The sequence below is a fragment of the Micropterus dolomieu genome, linkage group LG23, assembly GCF_021292245.1.
Source record: "Micropterus dolomieu isolate WLL.071019.BEF.003 ecotype Adirondacks linkage group LG23, ASM2129224v1, whole genome shotgun sequence".
NCBI classification, from domain to species: Eukaryota; Metazoa; Chordata; class Actinopteri; order Centrarchiformes; family Centrarchidae; genus Micropterus; species Micropterus dolomieu.
Genome location: NC_060172.1, coordinates 8240542 through 8259127, shown reverse-complemented (window position 1 = coordinate 8259127; position 18586 = coordinate 8240542). Strand labels below are relative to the sequence as shown.

Sequence of the window (18586 nt, the reverse complement as noted above, 5' to 3'; positions counted from 1 at the left end):
TCTCGTTGACTAATCAGCTCAGCGCTCATGTTTTGCCACCTGTGTGTGATCTGCTTTTGACATTAAGCATCCTGAAGAAACACGTTGAAATTATTTCCTGCATGAATCAGTGTGCACGCTTTGTCTTACTTATCAGTTAAAGCTCTAGTATCTATGCACTACATTTAAGGAGGAAGAGGAAAATTGCATGTATTTCTTTGGATATATTTTCATCATGTGGAGAGAGAAGACTGTAATCCCCAAAATGCCATAAAAAAATGAGCCAGATCCACAATACCAGGCCCTTGGGACTGGAACATATAGATACATGCTGGAGATGCTCACGTTCCCTATTTGTAAACATAGGATGTTTTCCCATTGTTTCTGTTCTGGGGACATTAATTTTAGAGCTACTTGGAGCTAAAGTTTTAGATTTTAACCAAATAGGCTAATAGATTATCTTTGTTTACCTGACAACCTGATCAGATTTTGCTATCAAGTACCATTGTTGAGTTTATATTATGGACATAATAAATCTCCAGGAACATGTAAAATTGTTTTGAAAAACATAAAAGAAACCCAAAAACGCATTATCAAAGCTAGTGGAACGATGCTAAAAAAAACTGGGACATAAAAGTTAACTTACAGTAGCTTGACAGGCAGACAATGTATGTTTTAGTTAATCAGCGTCAAACAAACACATAATATTTTGTCCCTTCTCAATGCCACTAAATTGTGCAAAGATGATTGTTAGCCAATGCTAAAGCATTAGCTTAAAAAAACATTAGCTTAAGCTAACATAGCTTAAGTTTAGCTAAACGTAAAGCTACCTGCTAGCTGAAAGGGCTAAGTTGCTGGTATTTTTGCACAATTCTGGAAATAATCTGTTAGGAAATGGTAGTCTCACTAAGTTAAACTTGATGCTAACATCACAAGAGTGACACGACAACGGTGTTTGGGACATTCCCGTTAATTCATATTGATTTTATTATCAACAAATAAACTAATTTTTTTTGTCACATGATCCCTTTTTTCCCATTTCAAGGACTTTAATGAAACACAACTGCACAAGTTAATACAATCAAGTACAACAGCTCAGCCATAGATTCTACTTTTAATAATGTTCAGTTTTGATAGATGCTGTCAGGGAAGTGTTAATTTAACTCTGTTTATTACTGAGGTTGTAATTTCTAGTGGTGTTGAAGTGGATTGCATTATGTTGAGATATAGCCAAATGTTTTGCCCAACCACGCTTACAAACATGAGGTGGGAAGAATATTTCAGTGTAAGATAGTTCTGTACAACACCACCACGAACCTCAATATACAAACATTTAGTTGAATTAACACATTAAAAACTGAACGCTGTAATCTTCATATGTTTGGCAGATCTGTTGTATCGGATTGCTTTAATTGTACATGTGTATTTTTACTGACTTACTTCTTAATTAAATCAAATTGAAGGTTGTTGATTAATGTATTATACTGCACTGTATCTTTTAGTGTCATCTGTTTTATTTAAAAAAAATAGTATTTGTCTGTTTTTATTTCCCTATGTTGCTTTTATGTTTGTAAAGCACACTAATTGTCCTTGTTGTTAACATGTGCTATAAACAAACTTTTTTGACTTGTAAAAATCTATTTGTTATCGGGAGAGTTTAAACAACAACAAAAATCTTTTAGGGCGGCCGCTTTGGTTTGCCAAAGCTGGAAAAGTACAAGTGAAACTAATAACTAGACCAATTCAGAGTGTCAGCAGCCATTACCTGGACCTTGGCATCTGATCATAATGTCAAATGTGGGATAAACCTTTGCTGCAGTCTGTGTCTTAATACTGTATCATTTAAAAAAACATTTAGTTTCCCTGCTCATCTCTCCTTCCCTTATATCAGATGTTATCTGTTGCATACTGTTCATGGTGTGTGTCAGACATCTAAAATGGGGAAAAGTGTGGGGTGTGTGGGAGACCAGGGTTTTGATTCCCACTGTGACCCATCCACCAATGTGTCCCTGAGCAAGACACTTAACCCCTAGTTGCTCCAGAGGCGTGCGACCTCTGACGTAAACAGCTAATGTAAGAAGCTTTGGATAAAAGCGTCAGCTAAATGAATGTAATGTAAAGTAAAATGCTGAGTCAAGCCAGAGACGTTTTAAGAGCCTAAAAGGACTTTGGCCAAGCACACAAAGTCTGTTTTATTAGCTACAGCTGATTTGACGGTTTTTCTCCTCACAGCATCCAACAATAAATCAAATGAATTTCCACATGATGAAGTCGCTGTGGCGCTCCCACCACAGTGTGTGGGCATCATTACTCAGTCATCTGTCAAACCTCACCGTGTTATCAAAGTATGTTCCCTAAATCATCTACATTTCAGTAATGACCATTATAGTTAACTAATAAAAAGGAATTACAGTGGTGTCAGAATGATGTCTAGTCTGTGTTAATCTGTGACTGCAGCTGATCAGATGCGCCGCCGTTGGTAAAAGGTGAATAAAGTTTATTTTAGAATCATTTCCTTGGAAGTCTCCTTTACTTTTGTAATAATTATAAGGAAAATAAGAATTTCCTTCAATGAACTGCTTCATTCAAAATACTGTTTTTTAATTTTAATCAGTCACAAAATATTTCACCCAAAAACTTTGTTTGTGTTTGTGATATTGTGATTTTACATTTATCTGCCTCCACATGCTGTCATTGTGCAGGTATAGAAGAAGCTCCGGCAACTTTCCGGCGCTAGGACCGCTTGGACACCGGGATCGTCTCTTTGTCTCCACCAGTCAGAGCCTCCTCCTCCTCCTCCTTCTCCTCCTCCCCTCTGTCCTCCCTGTACTCTCATTCCGTGTCTCTCTCCATCAGCAGCGGTCTGGATGCTTGCAGGGACAGAAACATGGCTGTGAATCTCGGCAAGAACAGACTGGCCCTGCTGACCGCCTACCAGGACGTCATTGACGAGACCTCGGACACCGACTGGTGAGTCCTTCGGCCGGCCATCTCTTCTCTCCTCCTCCCCCTTCTCTCTCTTCTTCCCCCGTTGTTTCGTTGCGTTGCTCCTCTCCTGCTTTTCCCCTCTGGGTTTTGTTGTCCGAGTTGGTGCGCGTTGAGGATGCGCAGGGCAGGACAGGAGCGCACCGTGCAGCAGCAGCAGCAGCATCATACCCGGACTGGTGTAAACTACAGAAATACAGGCCGGGCATTAAAGTCTCAGCAGATCCATCACTGCTGCACATGCGGCCAAGACACACGAGTTTATCTCCAGCTGAAATTCTCAGCGCAGCTTTGCCTTTTCGTAATTAAGCGCATTAAGCTTCTATGAGCTGGAGGAAGCTTCAAAGCGGTGAAAGTGATAGTTTGGTTCTTTTGGGGGGGGGGGGTTATGAAACAGAGCAGCAGGTTTTCGAGTCTGAACTGCACTGCAGAGTCGGGGCAATGTGCGCTGCTGTGCAACACCGTGTGCGCACTGGACAAATAATTGTGCAAGCGGAGCGCTTTGTTTCTTCTCAGTTTGTCCTCTTTGTCGGGACCAGGTTTAGTCGCAGCCAGCTGGAAGCAATTTCGGGCTTTTATGTAATGCGATGCAGCGGTGTGTGTGTGTGTGTGTGTGTGTGAGAGAGAGAGAGAGGCTTCAGGAGAGGTAAACGGGCCTGGTCCAGAGATACTGATGAGCCCCTGCATCCCTAAACGAGGGCGGAGAGGAGAGGGGCGAGGCCGGGTGCATGGTGGGAGGGGAAAGAGGGAAGGGGGGCTTCCATCGTCACCCTTTGTGGTCTTTCCTCAGTGCAAGAGGTGGCAAAGAAAAGCCTGCTGAAATATTGAATGTGAAAGTGAAATTACTCTGCTCAAACCAGAGAGTATAATCATAGTTCCTCATAAAACAAGATTTATAAAAGGCCAACAAGTATGATTTGAGTTAAGAAACACCCTGCCTTTGCTTTCACACATGGGAATTATTTAAATAATTATTATTCCAGTCATAGTTGGATAATAAAGTTACACCAGGTCTCTAAATATGGCAACTGAGGACTACATTGTGCCCATGTATACAAAAACATAATATGAATTTTTAGTTTGTGTTTTGTACTAAAGCAGCGTAAGTAGTTAATATTTTCCTTCTGGACTACCAGGTTTATTATTTGTGTCCACAGTGACTGCAGCACTGTTGTGCTGCCATTCAGGAAGTGCCTGATGTCGGACTTTCCCACCAGCATGTGAACCCAGGATAGGAATGTCATAGGTGAATTAAAGTGATGCTAAAGGAAAAATAGTGCCATTATCTGTAGGAATGTTATAGGATTATTAACTTGGTTTGGTGTTGCTGCCGGCGTGTCCCTTCTGCTTCATTTCTGTTTGTGTGTGACAGAAAGTGAAAAGGATTTCTTCTGTTTAAAGGACTGTTGCACTTTTAAGAGTTAATGAACCAGTTAAAAGCCACTAGAAGAGGTTATATTTGACTTTGAGCAGGACTGTTTAAAGTTAAACTGTAACCTGTTGTCCTTGATCACGATAAGCCAGCAGTCACCACAGTTGCACTATCAACAAAAATCCAGCAATAACAAAGTCAGAGAACATTTGGTAAACACTTCCCCACTTTAAACCTGCAATTACTGCAGCGGAAACAAGTTATGATCACAGCATTAGCTGCGTTTCCACTGCAGGAACCTTCTGAAGACTTCAGTGCTTTTCCACCGCACGGTCTAAATAAAGTTATGGGGACTTTATTTTACCCCCAAAGAAGTCCCTTCATCGGGGGGGGGGGCTTGCAGTGCTGAACATTTCTGATTGGTTGAGTCTGCGGTCATCCTCATCCTCAGCATATACGTAGTAAAGGAGTTTGTACAGGAGTATATTGAGCTTGACACATCAACAGAAGAACTTACGGAGAGTAAATTAATCGATGGACCAACGACGAAGTCCAGGCCATATTGGCAACTTGAATCTCCTCCACGGTTACTTTGCTGTTGAATAATGATGCATGTCCGTTGCTTTGCATGGCGTATAGTGCATACGTCAGAGTAAGAAAATACGTGAGCAGACTCATTTGTTTAATCAAATAATCAATCACAATCTGTGCAAAAGAGCTGATTGATGAGTGACCGCTAATGCTGAAATCGCTGGAGGTCTCGCAGTGTTTTAAGCTCATATTACAGATCCTGTTTTGAGTTCTTTGGAGCCAAACATCATCTAGTCACCGTCTTAACTATGAAATGTGAACCTGGGCCATCTGTTGCCGGTCATTAGTCTAAATGAGGTCAGATTGCCTTGAATACAGCGGTTCTGCTGTGGATTTTGGTTTTGGTTCCACATTTTGTCTCTGGTTTGGACACTGTTTTGATCTCCAGTGCCGAAGATGTTCTTCTGTGGAAACTAAATAATACCAGAGGCCGATGAATTGATAATGAAAATCATCATTAGGTGCAAACTTCTTAATGAACAATTAAGAAAGTTCCCAATAGCATCCCAAAATCTGAGCTGGTTGGAGTTTTGGGGACACGGCACATTTTGGATGCACTACGCCAAATTAGGAGTTTGAGAGTGAAATAACATATACAGGGATTTGCATAACAAATAAAGGCAGGATTGGAAGCTTATCAGGCCTGCCTTGTATGCTAGATTTTTAAAGTTTTTGATACCAGTGCAAATATATAAAACATAGTGTTAACCTCATATTGATTAATATAAAACATTTTTCCCTACAAAACCCTTTTTTTGTGTATAACAAATATAGCAAAATAAATCTGACATATGTTGTAGGGCTGGGTCAAAAATGTTATCGCGATAAAACATTTCATATAATTCGATAATGTTAATTATGACGATATAGTAATAATAATAATAACAACGTAAGCTTAAAGGCTGTTTTTTTCTCCTGAGTGAAAGTTGAAGAAACCAGATGGTTAATTGGGTGGTTAAACTCTTCTTTATGCACTTTAACACTTGCCAAATTGTGGATCACTTCACAAATCTGAGGCACAACATTCAAAACAATTATGATAAAAATCTTTTTTTTAATAAATATGTGTGAGTGAAATTAAGTTAAAAAGAAAATGGTCCTTTTTCCTCATCAAAATAAATATAATAATAGAAAATTTGAATTAAATCCTTTTCTAATGCTGCTAAAGGCCTATTTTTGGTTTGTGTTTTTGTTAATTGACAACAGTTTAATAGATTTATAACACCCACACAGAATAATAAGATCCTGGGCTCATTTCTCTCACTATTCCTGAGCATGTATGTGTCATAACGGTCTGACACTGAGCTCTTCAGGGATGCGAAGACGTCATCGTTAACTGCTTGTTAAGTTGTTGATCTCGGCAGGAAATGATGCTTATTTTTTCTCTCTGGGCTCCTCCTGTAAAAGGTGTAAATTGCGTCTTGCATCATAACTCGGTTTGTTTGTATCGGTTGCGACGTCCTGTTCCTGTGAGTGAGAGCTGCCAACATTCGACACAAAGGTTAATGTTTCCTTTAGTGGCGTTCAGATGTTTGCTTCTCCTGTCGGATGATCTGGTGGAGCCGAGAGATGATGCGGACGGCCTCAGGCCTGCCCCCGTTTTTCACACTTGATGAGATTTGAACAAAGGCAGAGACTTGCAAACACGGCTGACCCCAAACAACACAGGGCCCCAAACGCCCTCCACCCCCCTCTGTCCTAATAATGATATACTCATCTATCTATCATTTTCTATCTATAGAAAATGGATCACATCCAGATCTACTTTGGTGACGGACTGTCATGAAGTACATGTGCCAGATTTTGTAAAGATAAGTAAGGGCAGTAGTAGTCTGGACCCAGACCTCAGGAATCTGCTAACAGGTCTTTGCTACAGACCTGAAAGTCGATTTAAAGGTTAGTCGATCGACAGATAATTAATTGGATTTTGCTGATTATTTGTCCTCAGTTATAATTAACCAAACACTTTGGGAAAATGTGGTGGACATATTCTGACAATTTACAGACCGAACAACAAATCGCTTAATAGAGAAAATAATCTTCCTGTTAATCAGTTATGAAAAGGATCTTTAGTTTCTGGCCTAAAGCAAAGACCAGAACTTCTTTGTTAGAGGCAGTTTCAGTGATCGTCAGTAACATTTTCAAAATAATAATATTTTGTGGGAAGCAGAAGTCTACAGATGTAATGCCCTTTAATTGGAGATGTAATTTGTTTTAGTCGTGTAATTTATCTTTTCTTCTTCATCTTCATTTCCTGCTTTGTCTTCTTTATCTTGTAAAGGTTTGATTTCTGTCTCCTGTTCTCTCTGTAGCAGCAGTAGAATCAGTCATTTCAAGAAACACAAAGGTGTAAAGGTTTATTCATTAAGTACTCGACATCCATCACATAATGCTCGTCCCCTGTGAACAGGCCTTATCTTCTGCCTCGCTCACTCACACGTCCACAGCCCTGCGATCCTGTACGCCGTTAGCTGTGAGTGGTTGAAACTGAAGTGATAACAAGCAGGAGGCGATCCAGATGAGGCGGTCGTGTCGTCTTGTATTCAGCCGGGGAGGAGGATGAAGCTCCGTCTCTAACGTTAACACGGACAATGATCCTGACAATGAGGCTTATTTTTAACTATTTTGCAAAGATATTCGTGGTTACTAGAATATTAACCCTAACGACTTTGGTCATCTCCTGACTTTCCCGCTTGCGCCACCGTGAGGTTGCTTTTTGTGGTTGTAAGTAAAATATCTCGACAACTGTTGGATGGATTGTCTTGAAATTTGGTTTAGACATTCATGTTCACCTCAGGATGAATTAAAATAGCTTTGGTGGTCATCTTGGGTCATCATCAGGTCAAACTTTACCTTTGTACGCGACGGCTGTGTCAGAGTGGAGCCTCTCTGAGCTGCTAGCATGGCTGCAGACTCGTAGTCTTGTAATCATTTTCTATGAGGGATAATCAGCCGCTCATTTGCATTTCCTCCTCACTTTTCTCTTCTCTTTTTAACAGTGGAAAATCTTTCTAAAGTGCTAATCATCCTGTACTTTCCACATCTGCGTAGTTGTGAGGGTCCATGCCGACTGCCCATGTCCAAAAGATGAAGATTCAGTGGGAAGGTTTTACCCTGATAAAACTGAGTGGTTTACGTTCACTGCTTCAAAACAATGCAGGTAGAAGCGATGCCTGTTTTTAATGTCAAAGCTGCTGTATTCAATGTCAAAATGTAAGCGACAAAGAAAAGATGGGATTGATTTCGCAGCCTGCTATTATTATTTCACCCAGTGCCCGAAGGAAGAAGAAAAGAATGTCGGCTCTTGAACCACAAATGTCAGACTGTAGTGAAGGTGACATTGTGAAAAGGGCAGTGAGCGAATCAGGGTTATCCAATATCAAACAATCCGCAGACGTTCAGGAATGCTGAGCGCTCTGTGGCTGCTGATTGGCACGAGGTTGCAGTCATGTGACCTTTTGACCCGCCTCCAGCTGTTTTAGGAAGCCATTTTCTGACGAGTCACCTCTGCCAGGCTGACAAAAGAAGAAGAAGAAGAAACTGGTGGTAAGACGAGCTGAGCAGGAGGGTCGGCGAACTCTGAGTCATGTCTCATTAATTAAAGCCCTTCAGGCCTGAAGCATCTGCTCATTTTTTGAACTACTACCAAACCTGGTTCTGTTATTCCTTGCTCACATTTGTCTACCTTGCTAGTCATTTATTAATGCAGTTTCTTTATTTACCCTTGGGAAAGCAGGGAAAGCATTCACTGAGGAGTCAAGGTTGATCAACCATTGGAGCACTGAAGAGCTGGTTGAGGTCCAAGATAAAACAGCTACTGGCCATGTGCTTTGGCAGTCTCATGCAGGCATGGCTCACGGTGTTCTTTGGTTGTGGATTTGTTATTTATTGCCACACCTAGACAGGTAATAAATGAAAGGAAAACCCTGAATGAATGAGTGAAGACATGTACGGATGCTTCTGTACAAAGGCTGACCCAATGCTTTAAATGAGGATGAAAATAATGTGATTCATAAGCTATGGCCTTCACAGTCACCAGATCTCAACTCAACCTATGGGAGATTTTGGAGCAATGACTCGGTGCTCCTCTCCACCAAAATCAGTACACCAGACTTGTGTTCCCACTGCATGGTACAGCTCAACTTGACTCTATTCTACTCACTTTTGGTACCAGGAAGGGCTGCACAATAGGGGTGGGAATAACAGGGTACCTCACGATACGATACACCATACATGGCTCACGATAACGATAATATTACGATATAGCAATTCTGCGATAGTCGATATATCGCTTGACAATTCCTAAAGTGATACATCACGATATCTGTCTAACTATTAATAAAAAAAATGCCCGTGAAAAAGTTCACTATTTATTTGCTGCAAATTCAAAGTGTTAGAAATCAGCACAATTCTGCTCAGTCTGTAAATAAAACTATGAAAAAATATTATCAAAGCATTTGTTCATAAAAGGCACATAAAATACAAATTCACTGAATGTTTTACTGCAAATACAAATTGCTGTGTACCACCTGAGTCTAATCTGTACGTCACATTTTATTAATAACTGTTCAGAGACACAGCGTTGTGCTGCCCTTTCTTTTCCTACTGATAGCTGTATTTTTAGGCCAGTGGGAATACTGGGTTTGAGTTTTGACCCTTTGGGGTTGCTGTAGCTGGTCTGTGTGGAGTGCAGAAGCACACAGAGCTCAGGAAACATGTACTTTAAGTGTTTGCACAGCATGTCACTCAGGATGTTCAGCATGTGAAGCAAAACGTGTAGTTTATGTTAAGATTGTATTTTCGTGATCGCGATGCTAATGTCTGTTAGCACGTTAACGGAGGTTCCTATTATATGTTAGCATTGAGCTAACCGTCGAAGCACTATTATTTATTATTATAATGTATCGATATGATGGGTTGGAATATCGATACAGTATCATGGAAAAATGCACAACGATATATTGCAGTATCGATTTATTGTCACACCCCTACTGCACAATATATAGTTTCAGCATCGTCATCGCGATTCGCCCGTGCACAATAGTCACAACGCCGGGCGTGCCATGTCAAGCAAGTCAAATTTACTCAAACACCTAAAATTTTTTGCTGCTTGATACAAAAGGAAAATTTGCATGGTTCTCATTTTCCATGACTAATCTGCAATCTGTTTCCTTTGGTCTTTAGAAGATGCAGCTTTTATTGACTGACAAACTGTTACCCATACTGTATTTAGGAGGGGTGGTAATGGTGCAGCGGATAACACACATGCCTTTGGTGTGAGAGACCCGGGTTCAAATCCCCCACTGTGACACGTCCACCAATGTGTCCCTGAGACACTTAACCCCTCGTTGCTCTGACATGTATAGCAATTGTAAGTCACTTTGGATAAAAACGTCAGCTAAATGAATAAATGTAATGACTAAATACTCCTCCACTCACTTTCAAGTCACTCTCATAGGGGGAAAAAATGTACAATTTAAAAAAATAGTCAAATAGAAAATAAAAACAGGTTAATTTACACATAAACCTATTTGTTCACGACCTCCCTCAGAATTCCCATGATGCATGAGGGTGAAGGGAGTTTTGTTAAAATGTGCTAATAAGTTTGCCATTTGTTTGAAATACAAATGTTACTTTATCATGTATGTTTATTAAAACGTGTCTCCTTAGAATCTAGTGTTTATGTTGATAGTTGTCATTCTGGTGGTTGTTTACCATCGAAACCAGGAGTGAAGAGACTCTTTCATTTGATAAGAGCTGCTGAATTCTCCATAGCGCAGCGTCATGTACCGCTGTTCTTCGTCCATATCCATGACAATGAACTGAATTCTTACAATTCTTAAATGGCGGGTTGAGTATTTACTGAGAGCACCAACAATTATGACACTGCCCTAAAAAAATCATTGATGGTTCCCAGACGTTTAATCAAAGTGACTCGGGTGATATTCAGTGCTTTGAGTAAAATGTCTCAACAACCCATCCAATCAGCGTCAGATGTACCTTGTGTTTATTTGCAATATCAGTAAAGATGGTAAAAAAAATTATGCCTTCCGGCATGTTAGCATTTAGCTCAAAGCAACGCTTTAGATTGTTAGTCCTGTTGGACTGCCCTTACAGATTAACTGTTGATTAGATGTGATGATGATCCACAATCACAAGCATGAAAACCCCTTTTAATAAAGCATCAGATAACTTTGATAGACAGGATAAACTCTTGAAACGCTGGCTCATATGTAAATGTAGTAAAATCTTCAGGGTAGGCGATGCTTTGTGAAACCGCCTCCCTGTCATTGATTATTTCTTCTGGTGTAGACTTGGTGGTGCCAGCGAGAGATAAACCATATTGTTAATGGATCCTCTGGCTGAAGCTAATGACAGATTCTCCATCAGCGTGCCACAGCACTCAGCAGGTCAGGAAGCAAACAGGACGTCTGTTCAGACTGATCAGACTTGTCCAGGTTTGACCTTTGACCTCTTGTCCTGGTTGAGGACAATCCTATGAAGTGATCTCATTCTCACTTCAGTCATTCTCCTTCCTTCTTTCTCTTCTTCCTCCTCGTCTCGGCGGCACCAGCCTCTGCTCTGCTCTATTTCCATTTCTAGTTTAAAGCCACAGAAAGTATTAAACCATCTTGAATGCGGTGGATGTTGGATTTTTTTCTTCACAGCGCGCTGACAGCTCTCTCTGCACAGACTGCACTCTCTCAGATTAATATAGAACAGGGTCAGTAGTACAACATGCAAAACAGGCTTTTACTTTCATCACGTCTTCTTTGAGAAACGCAGTTGGACACCATCTCCTTGTACAATTAATCTCCTCTACCTTACATTTACAGTTTCTTCTCTTCATAAGCACAAATATATTTAGTCAGGAAGAGGCTGGTTTATTTACACCGTATGTCTTAGGAAGGATTAAAACATTTCATAATTTAATCTGTTTGCTGTTATACATGGAGACCAATGTTAAATTTGGAGAGCCTAAGGTAGTCTGAGCGGCAGGACTTTAACTTGCAGTGGAGTATGTTCAAAGTACTTAAGGATCTGAATACTTCTTTCACAACTGTGCATCTCTCTTTCTCCCTCACCTCCTCTCCTCCTTCTCCTCCGGCCACGGCTCCGTAATGGGGTTATAACCTTCCCGTAAATGTCTCGGGCCGGACGGCGGCGTGTCATGCCGAGGTCATCGTAGTGATGAGGAATGAGGAGGGCGACATTAGGCTGCAGTCCAGACGATGAAACCAGCTAATCAAAACCAGACACGCCTTAGGCCTTATAGGGACACTCTCACGCTTAAAGACTTACTCTGACATTTTCCTCAGCAGAGAAAGTTACCTTACTGACAAATACAGAAACGCTCTGGACAGTTTAGTGGACTTTGTTCAGGACCACAAAAAAATTCACTGGGGAGGCAGAAATCAGACCAAAAGTAACATCAAAACTGTCTAGATACGATTGTTTTAGTTATTTTTTGTGAACTAACCCTTTAAATGTGTTAATAACCCCTTTTCATTCTTTTACATTAATCTAGGCTTAAATATAATTATTAAAGGTTTTTATTTATTCATTATTCATGCTCTTTGCCATATGGAGACCCAAAACAAACATTTGGGGTGTTTTGTCTCGTCCTACAGATTCATTAAGCCGTTCTGCTGCTGCTGTTTTCAGTTCTGAGGATGAGTTTGTGACCTCGGGCGCATGCTAGCTGAGATGATGAATTCATTGCCCAGTGTCAGAATGATCTGACCCAGGTGGACTTGGTGGTAACTCCCCCTGAGGCAACAAATAATCAAGGTTTTCTGTTTTTATTGTCCAGCATGGAGCTCAGATGTAGCAGGAAGCTTGTGCAGCTGGCGGCTGGTGCAGCACACAGGACAGAAAATTCATCCAGAGCTTGTTAATTTTTCATTTTGTGAGTGTTTCACATATCAGGTTTACATCTGGAGGGTCTCCACTCCGATGAAACTTGGCTCTCATGTCAGTGGTGAGTGTATTTGGATGTTTTCAAAGGGCTGTTCCTCCAAGCAGATAAAGAAAAGATTTATTGAATTGTTTTGTTCTCTGTCCTGCTGAACCTGAAGGTCAGCTGTGTTGTTTTTCTTCCCCTGGTACTTCCCTAACATCTGCTCTCCTCACTCCAAACTCTCTTTTCATATTTCTTTTTTCGTTTACCTCTGTTGTCATTGGATAGCTTACATTTTAGAATAAAGCCTAACAGACATGCTGAATTAATTTCCTTCCTCATTGAAAATTGCAAAATTGAATACTAAAATACTATACTATAATAAAACTAACACTGTTAATGTCCATGTTTGCTAACCAGCAGTCTTCTTCTTCTTCTTCTTCTTCTTCTTCTTCTTCTTCTTCTTCTTTTTCTTCTTCTTACCTTTGCTGATTCATTACTCTTGGCTGTTTCTTGCCATATTAATGCCACCAGCTGTCTGGTGGTCTCTGTCTTAAGCAAATAATTGAGTGAACCATTGTTTTTGAAGAATTTATTAATAATGTTTCGGGGGACAGAGATCCTCTCCCGTCCTTGAATGCACATTCAAGCAGAGGAGAGGAACAGCAAGAAAGGAAAACACCAAAACAATCTCACAGCTCTGACCTAAACCCTAGTAAATGTGCACAGACTAACATTAGGAGAATAGAAGAAGGAAAGGTTATAAGACACAACCATAATAGTAATAATAATAGTAAAAGAACATGCATAAAAGATTAAAAGTAAGAGGAAATAATTTTCTGCCATAACAACGTATGGCACTTATATAGTGGCTCAAAACTTCACAGGGTACTTTACTTTTTTTTTTTTTAATGAAATGCAAAACGCAAAAGTGGTTAAGAATATTTTTCTTTGTATTTAGGGCTGCAAATGATGAATCATTCCATTAGTGATTCATTATGATGATGATCATTATTATTATAATAATAATAATAATAATTCAATAATTACATCTACAGTTTCCCAGAGCCCAAACTAAAAATTAAAATTAAAATAAATGAATAATCTGTCTTTTAAAATGTTAATATAGTTTTTGTCGCTCTATGGATCAGTTGATCATTTCAGCCCAAATTGTGACTTTATCAACCAAGCAACCATTGCAACATGTCGTCATACCTAAACATCAGAATAGGTTGATAGCCAGCGACTCCTAAAATGACGTACTATGACCGTTCTCCAAAGCAACACACATGACCATTGCCGACAGGTCGGACAGTACTAGCAACATTAGCATAACATTGTGAAACGGTCATAGTTTGGTTCGGGTTAGGCAACAAAACCACTTGGTTAGGTTTAGGAAAAGATTGTTGTGAGTTAAAATAAGGACATTACGTAAGTTACGTGGCGTAAACAGCATAATTTATTTGACTTAATGTAAGTCACCTACATAATGTTATTTAACTTAAAAACTCAAAGTTGACTTGTTTTCACACACAAACCCCGTCTGCTGGGTGAAAGTCTTGTGTTTGTTTGACCCATCGATCCACCTCCTAACACGGACTTTCCCACTCTTCATACTACGTCAGCTAACTTCCTCCTTTAGATTTCTTGTAAATGTTTTTCCGGGTAGAACTTTATATCGTCTGCCTGATGGCAGTGGCCTAATAGCAAACATAAATATGTATCGTAAAACCTGCTTGCAGAGTGGACCTTTACGGTATATCACACACCCAGGAAAATCTTTAAAAGCCTGTTGAGCGAAAAGCCACCGTTTAGTAAAATGAACAGTCCACTTTATAAAAACTAGTCATTGAAAAGCAGTGTCAGGCGAAAGTGTCACTTTGCCGCTGCTGTCAAAGGTTTTGAGTTCAGCAAGGGAGTGCTCTGGCATAAGAGGGAGCCTGCTGTTTTTAACCTCGAAGCTTTTGGGATTTTTTTCCTTCTCTGTGAATCATTTCCACTCATAGCGGGAGAGAGAGGAGAAGAAGAAGAGGAAGATTAAATTGGCAAGAAAAGAGAAGTCAGTCGGCTCTTATTTTTAGCTTCACTTTCACACATACAACACATTTAAATTACAACCAGAGTTACAGAACCCATCCTTTTTATTCTTTTCATTCTTTTGCAGTAAGAGTCAGAACTAATGTTGATCCTTTATTTCGTCCCGCAGAGACGTGTCAACACTCATCAAAGCTTTAAACATGCAGCAGGTATCTAACGCAGTCCAATTAACCAAATTTAGCCCAGTTTAAACTAGACTTTCATAAACACAATAAAGGAAGAGGCAAACATTTACCACAATAATGTGAAGTTACCGTGGTAAATAGTCTAGTCAAACTGACTTCCTAAATGATGAGATCATTTTCACAGGTACAAAAACATGGCTGCCGGAAGCGTTGTGGCTACAAGTATATATACTCTATATATTCTTTATTTTTAAATTAGAAATGTTTCAGTGTCATTTGTGTGTGTGTGAAGTTAGCAGGAAGTCAGCCAGCTCAGCCAGAGGACTCTTACCGAGCACGCTCTGTGGGCCCAAATACATGTAAACCTGTGGAAGCCTTAAAAAGCTTTCTAGCTTCCAGTGAGCAATTTCTTTTGCAATGAACGTGACACCATCTTGGAACAAAGCATCCAGTTCTTATAATATTCATCTATGGAGCTGCTTTGCAGGTACATCCATATAATGTATGTTACATTGATTTAAATGCTGTTGATGTACGCTGTTAAAACACTGATGAAAGCAAACAAAAACTAATAGTTAAATCAGTTGGTGCACATGATTTCTCTTAGTAAAACATTGAAAAGTACATTGGTTTCTTGTATACTAACAGAAAATCCTTTATACTGTGACAAATGGCACACACAGTACTTCAGATAGTTTGTAGAATGGAAATGGGACAGATTTTGAGTTTATTGACACACAGTCGGCACAACTCGTGATTTATGTCTTTACATGAGCCTACATGAGAAATTAAAACTGAATTTTCTCCTTGAAGTTGCCAGTGTTTTTTCAGGGTTTGTAGTTTCAACATTCACACCAAAACAGAACTTCATAACCATTAAAAACCAGAAGTGAGTGGTTTACTTCCTGTAGGGCTGTATAGTAGAGGGAGAAGAACTCAGATATTTTTCTTATGTAGTGTAGAAATAGTCTGTCACTTGTAAAAGTCTTGCAAACAAAATTTAAAGTAAAAAAACAAAAGTGTTAGGATTAAATCCTTAAGAATCAAAAGTAAAAGTACTCATAATATACAATGGCCTATTTCAAAATAATATATATTATTGGATTGTAATGTAGTTATCACTTTAATGTTGCCGCTATTGAAGGTGGAGTTCATGCTAGCTACTAGCTTTATATACTGCTGTGTAGCCTAAAAAAGGATATATCACATTTTATTTGTTGATAATATTTGGTATTAATAATCTGTCTCTGAAGTTACTAATTACTAAATTCATCAAATAAAAGTAGTGGAGTAAATATACCAAATAACATGAAATGGAAATACTCAAGTAAAGCACAAGCACTTTAAAATTGTACTTATGTTCAGTCTTTAAGTATATGTACTTAGTTACTTTCCACCACTGGCTCTGTAAATGTTGTGTGTTGTACTGATCCTGATTACTGCAGTCAGATCAGAGCTGTAAATGTCACTTTTCTTTGCTCTGAGCTGGCGCTCAGTGAAAAAATAAATCACAGCACGAGTCTGATTTAGATGAACAGGCGAGTTAATCTGCCAAATGTAGTACTCTACAAACACAGCACACATATAGTACACACTTACAGACCGTAGTCAAACATTAGACAGAAGAAATCATGCTTTTGCTTCAAAAACGTATGCAGTACGTACTACATACTGCACACTGCGTTTCATAGTAATATGCAGTATGAAACTGTTAAATTGATTTATTTTGCAGTATGCCTGGCCAGGCTTGGCGGGTTTCTGGTTTTGGAAAGCGGAAGTAAACAATAGGAGGAATATAAATGGAACTTTAAACTTAACTTTTACCATTTCTTTTCTAATTTAACCTTGTAAGCAGAACAAGGACTGCAACTGATCTGTAACGAGCTAACATAGCTCGCTGCATTCGTCCTACTACCCATAACAAAGCCATAATGCTTATAAGCCTGTTAAGCTAACGTTTGATATCAGCAATGTAAACCATAGCGAGCTGTCAGTAAGAAAACAACACAATATACATAACATCTGACACTGATTTATGTTTTTTGTTATCAAGGACCGTGCAGTTAGAGTTTCTCACAAAGTGAGTACACATGCGAGGGATGAAACGGTATGAAAATTTAATATCACGATTATAGTGCCCAAAATTATCATGGTTATCAGTATTAGCACGGAATTGTAAAAATGTGCCAAAAAAGATTAAAATGTACTGATACACACACTGAAACCATTTCAACAAGTTTTGTATTGAAAACTACAAATACTATTGTCATTTTGTTTGCATAAAAAATAAAATAACAGCAAATACCTTTTGAAAACATATGAAAATCATCGGAGTGTGCATTATCAAGATTTTATATTTTATATAATACAAGGCCCCAGTGGATAATTACATGAAAACAAATAAGTCTTTAGAAGACAGTGATAGTAACTGCAATGAGCCCAAAAACTGACAGAGCAGTCTGTAGCGTTTCTAGATACGCTGGTTGGTGGACGAATAGACTCAGCCGACACACGACGCACACAGCAACAGAACAACATGTAGCGTATTTACAAGAGCTGCTAACACTGAGAGCTTCAGTTTACATGCTATTAGCAAGTCAGAGAGACAAACCAAAGCTAAAAGTTAGCTCAGCGTTCACTATAAGGTTATTTTCTTCTGTCAAGTTTCCCTCAGCGCTCTCATATAAACTAAAATATGACCGGACTTCAGAGTGACTGGAAAAATCTCTGCAGCGCTGCCTTCCGCCGTGGCCCAAACAAACCCACGTTGCATTCTGCGCATGCGCGCCTGCTTCTGGGAGACGCTGGAAAGTGTTTGCCGTGAGATTATAACCGCGAGGTTAACCGTACCCGGTTACCATGGTAATTAAAATGTGTACGGTACTAATAACAGTCGGGAATTTTACCATGGTTTACTGTTAAACCGGTAATCGTGTCATCCCTAATACTCACGTTTGTGAGATACTGTATATATCGTCTTGTCCACCACTGACGCTGTGATGACTGTGTTCACGCTTTGGATCATGGGACACAGTACATGAGGTTGACTGGTGCAATGCATACTGGAGATTTTCTTCCGAATCAGTACAACATCCAGGTATTTTTGGCATCCTGCAGATTTTGCTGTTCTTTGCATACTGCATACTACATTCTACATTTAGGCCAAATCATTACGTGCTGCTACTATAGCAGGCAGTTTCGAATACAGCCTGAGTGTACTAACCAACCAGCAACTGTTTAGATTATTACCTGACTTGTTGCCTGTTCAAACTCCCAAACCTCCTTTGCATTTATTAAAAAGAGGTGTTGTAGATAATTAAATCAGGTGTGATTGTGAAACTGGTTTTGGTTGCCAGTTTAGCCAAATAAAAAAAAAAAAAAGTTCAGTGTTTTTCAGACTAAAAATCAGAAGCACTGCCAATCATGTATTGTAGAGCCTTCTTGAAATAATGATATGTGTCTCTGGCTGATTCATCTGCGGCCCCGACAGGCCACTCTTACAAGAGAGAAAATTGAGGGATGACTTTGCCGGATGAA

The 18586-nt window shown here is 39.5% G+C and overlaps 1 protein-coding gene across 2 annotated transcripts in view; it reads left to right on the top strand.

Annotated features, from left to right (window-relative positions):
- The first annotated feature begins 2802 nt into the window (after window positions 1–2802).
- Window positions 2803–18586, top strand: part of dbn1 (drebrin 1) — a 149443-nt gene continuing 133659 nt past the window's right edge. For both annotated transcript variants that reach the window (XM_046039809.1, XM_046039808.1), the window contains exon 1: window positions 2803–2949. In XM_046039809.1, coding sequence (XP_045895765.1) covers window positions 2867–2949 — 83 coding nt within the window. In that variant the 5' untranslated portion in view covers window positions 2803–2866. The remainder of the gene's footprint in view (window positions 2950–18586) is intronic.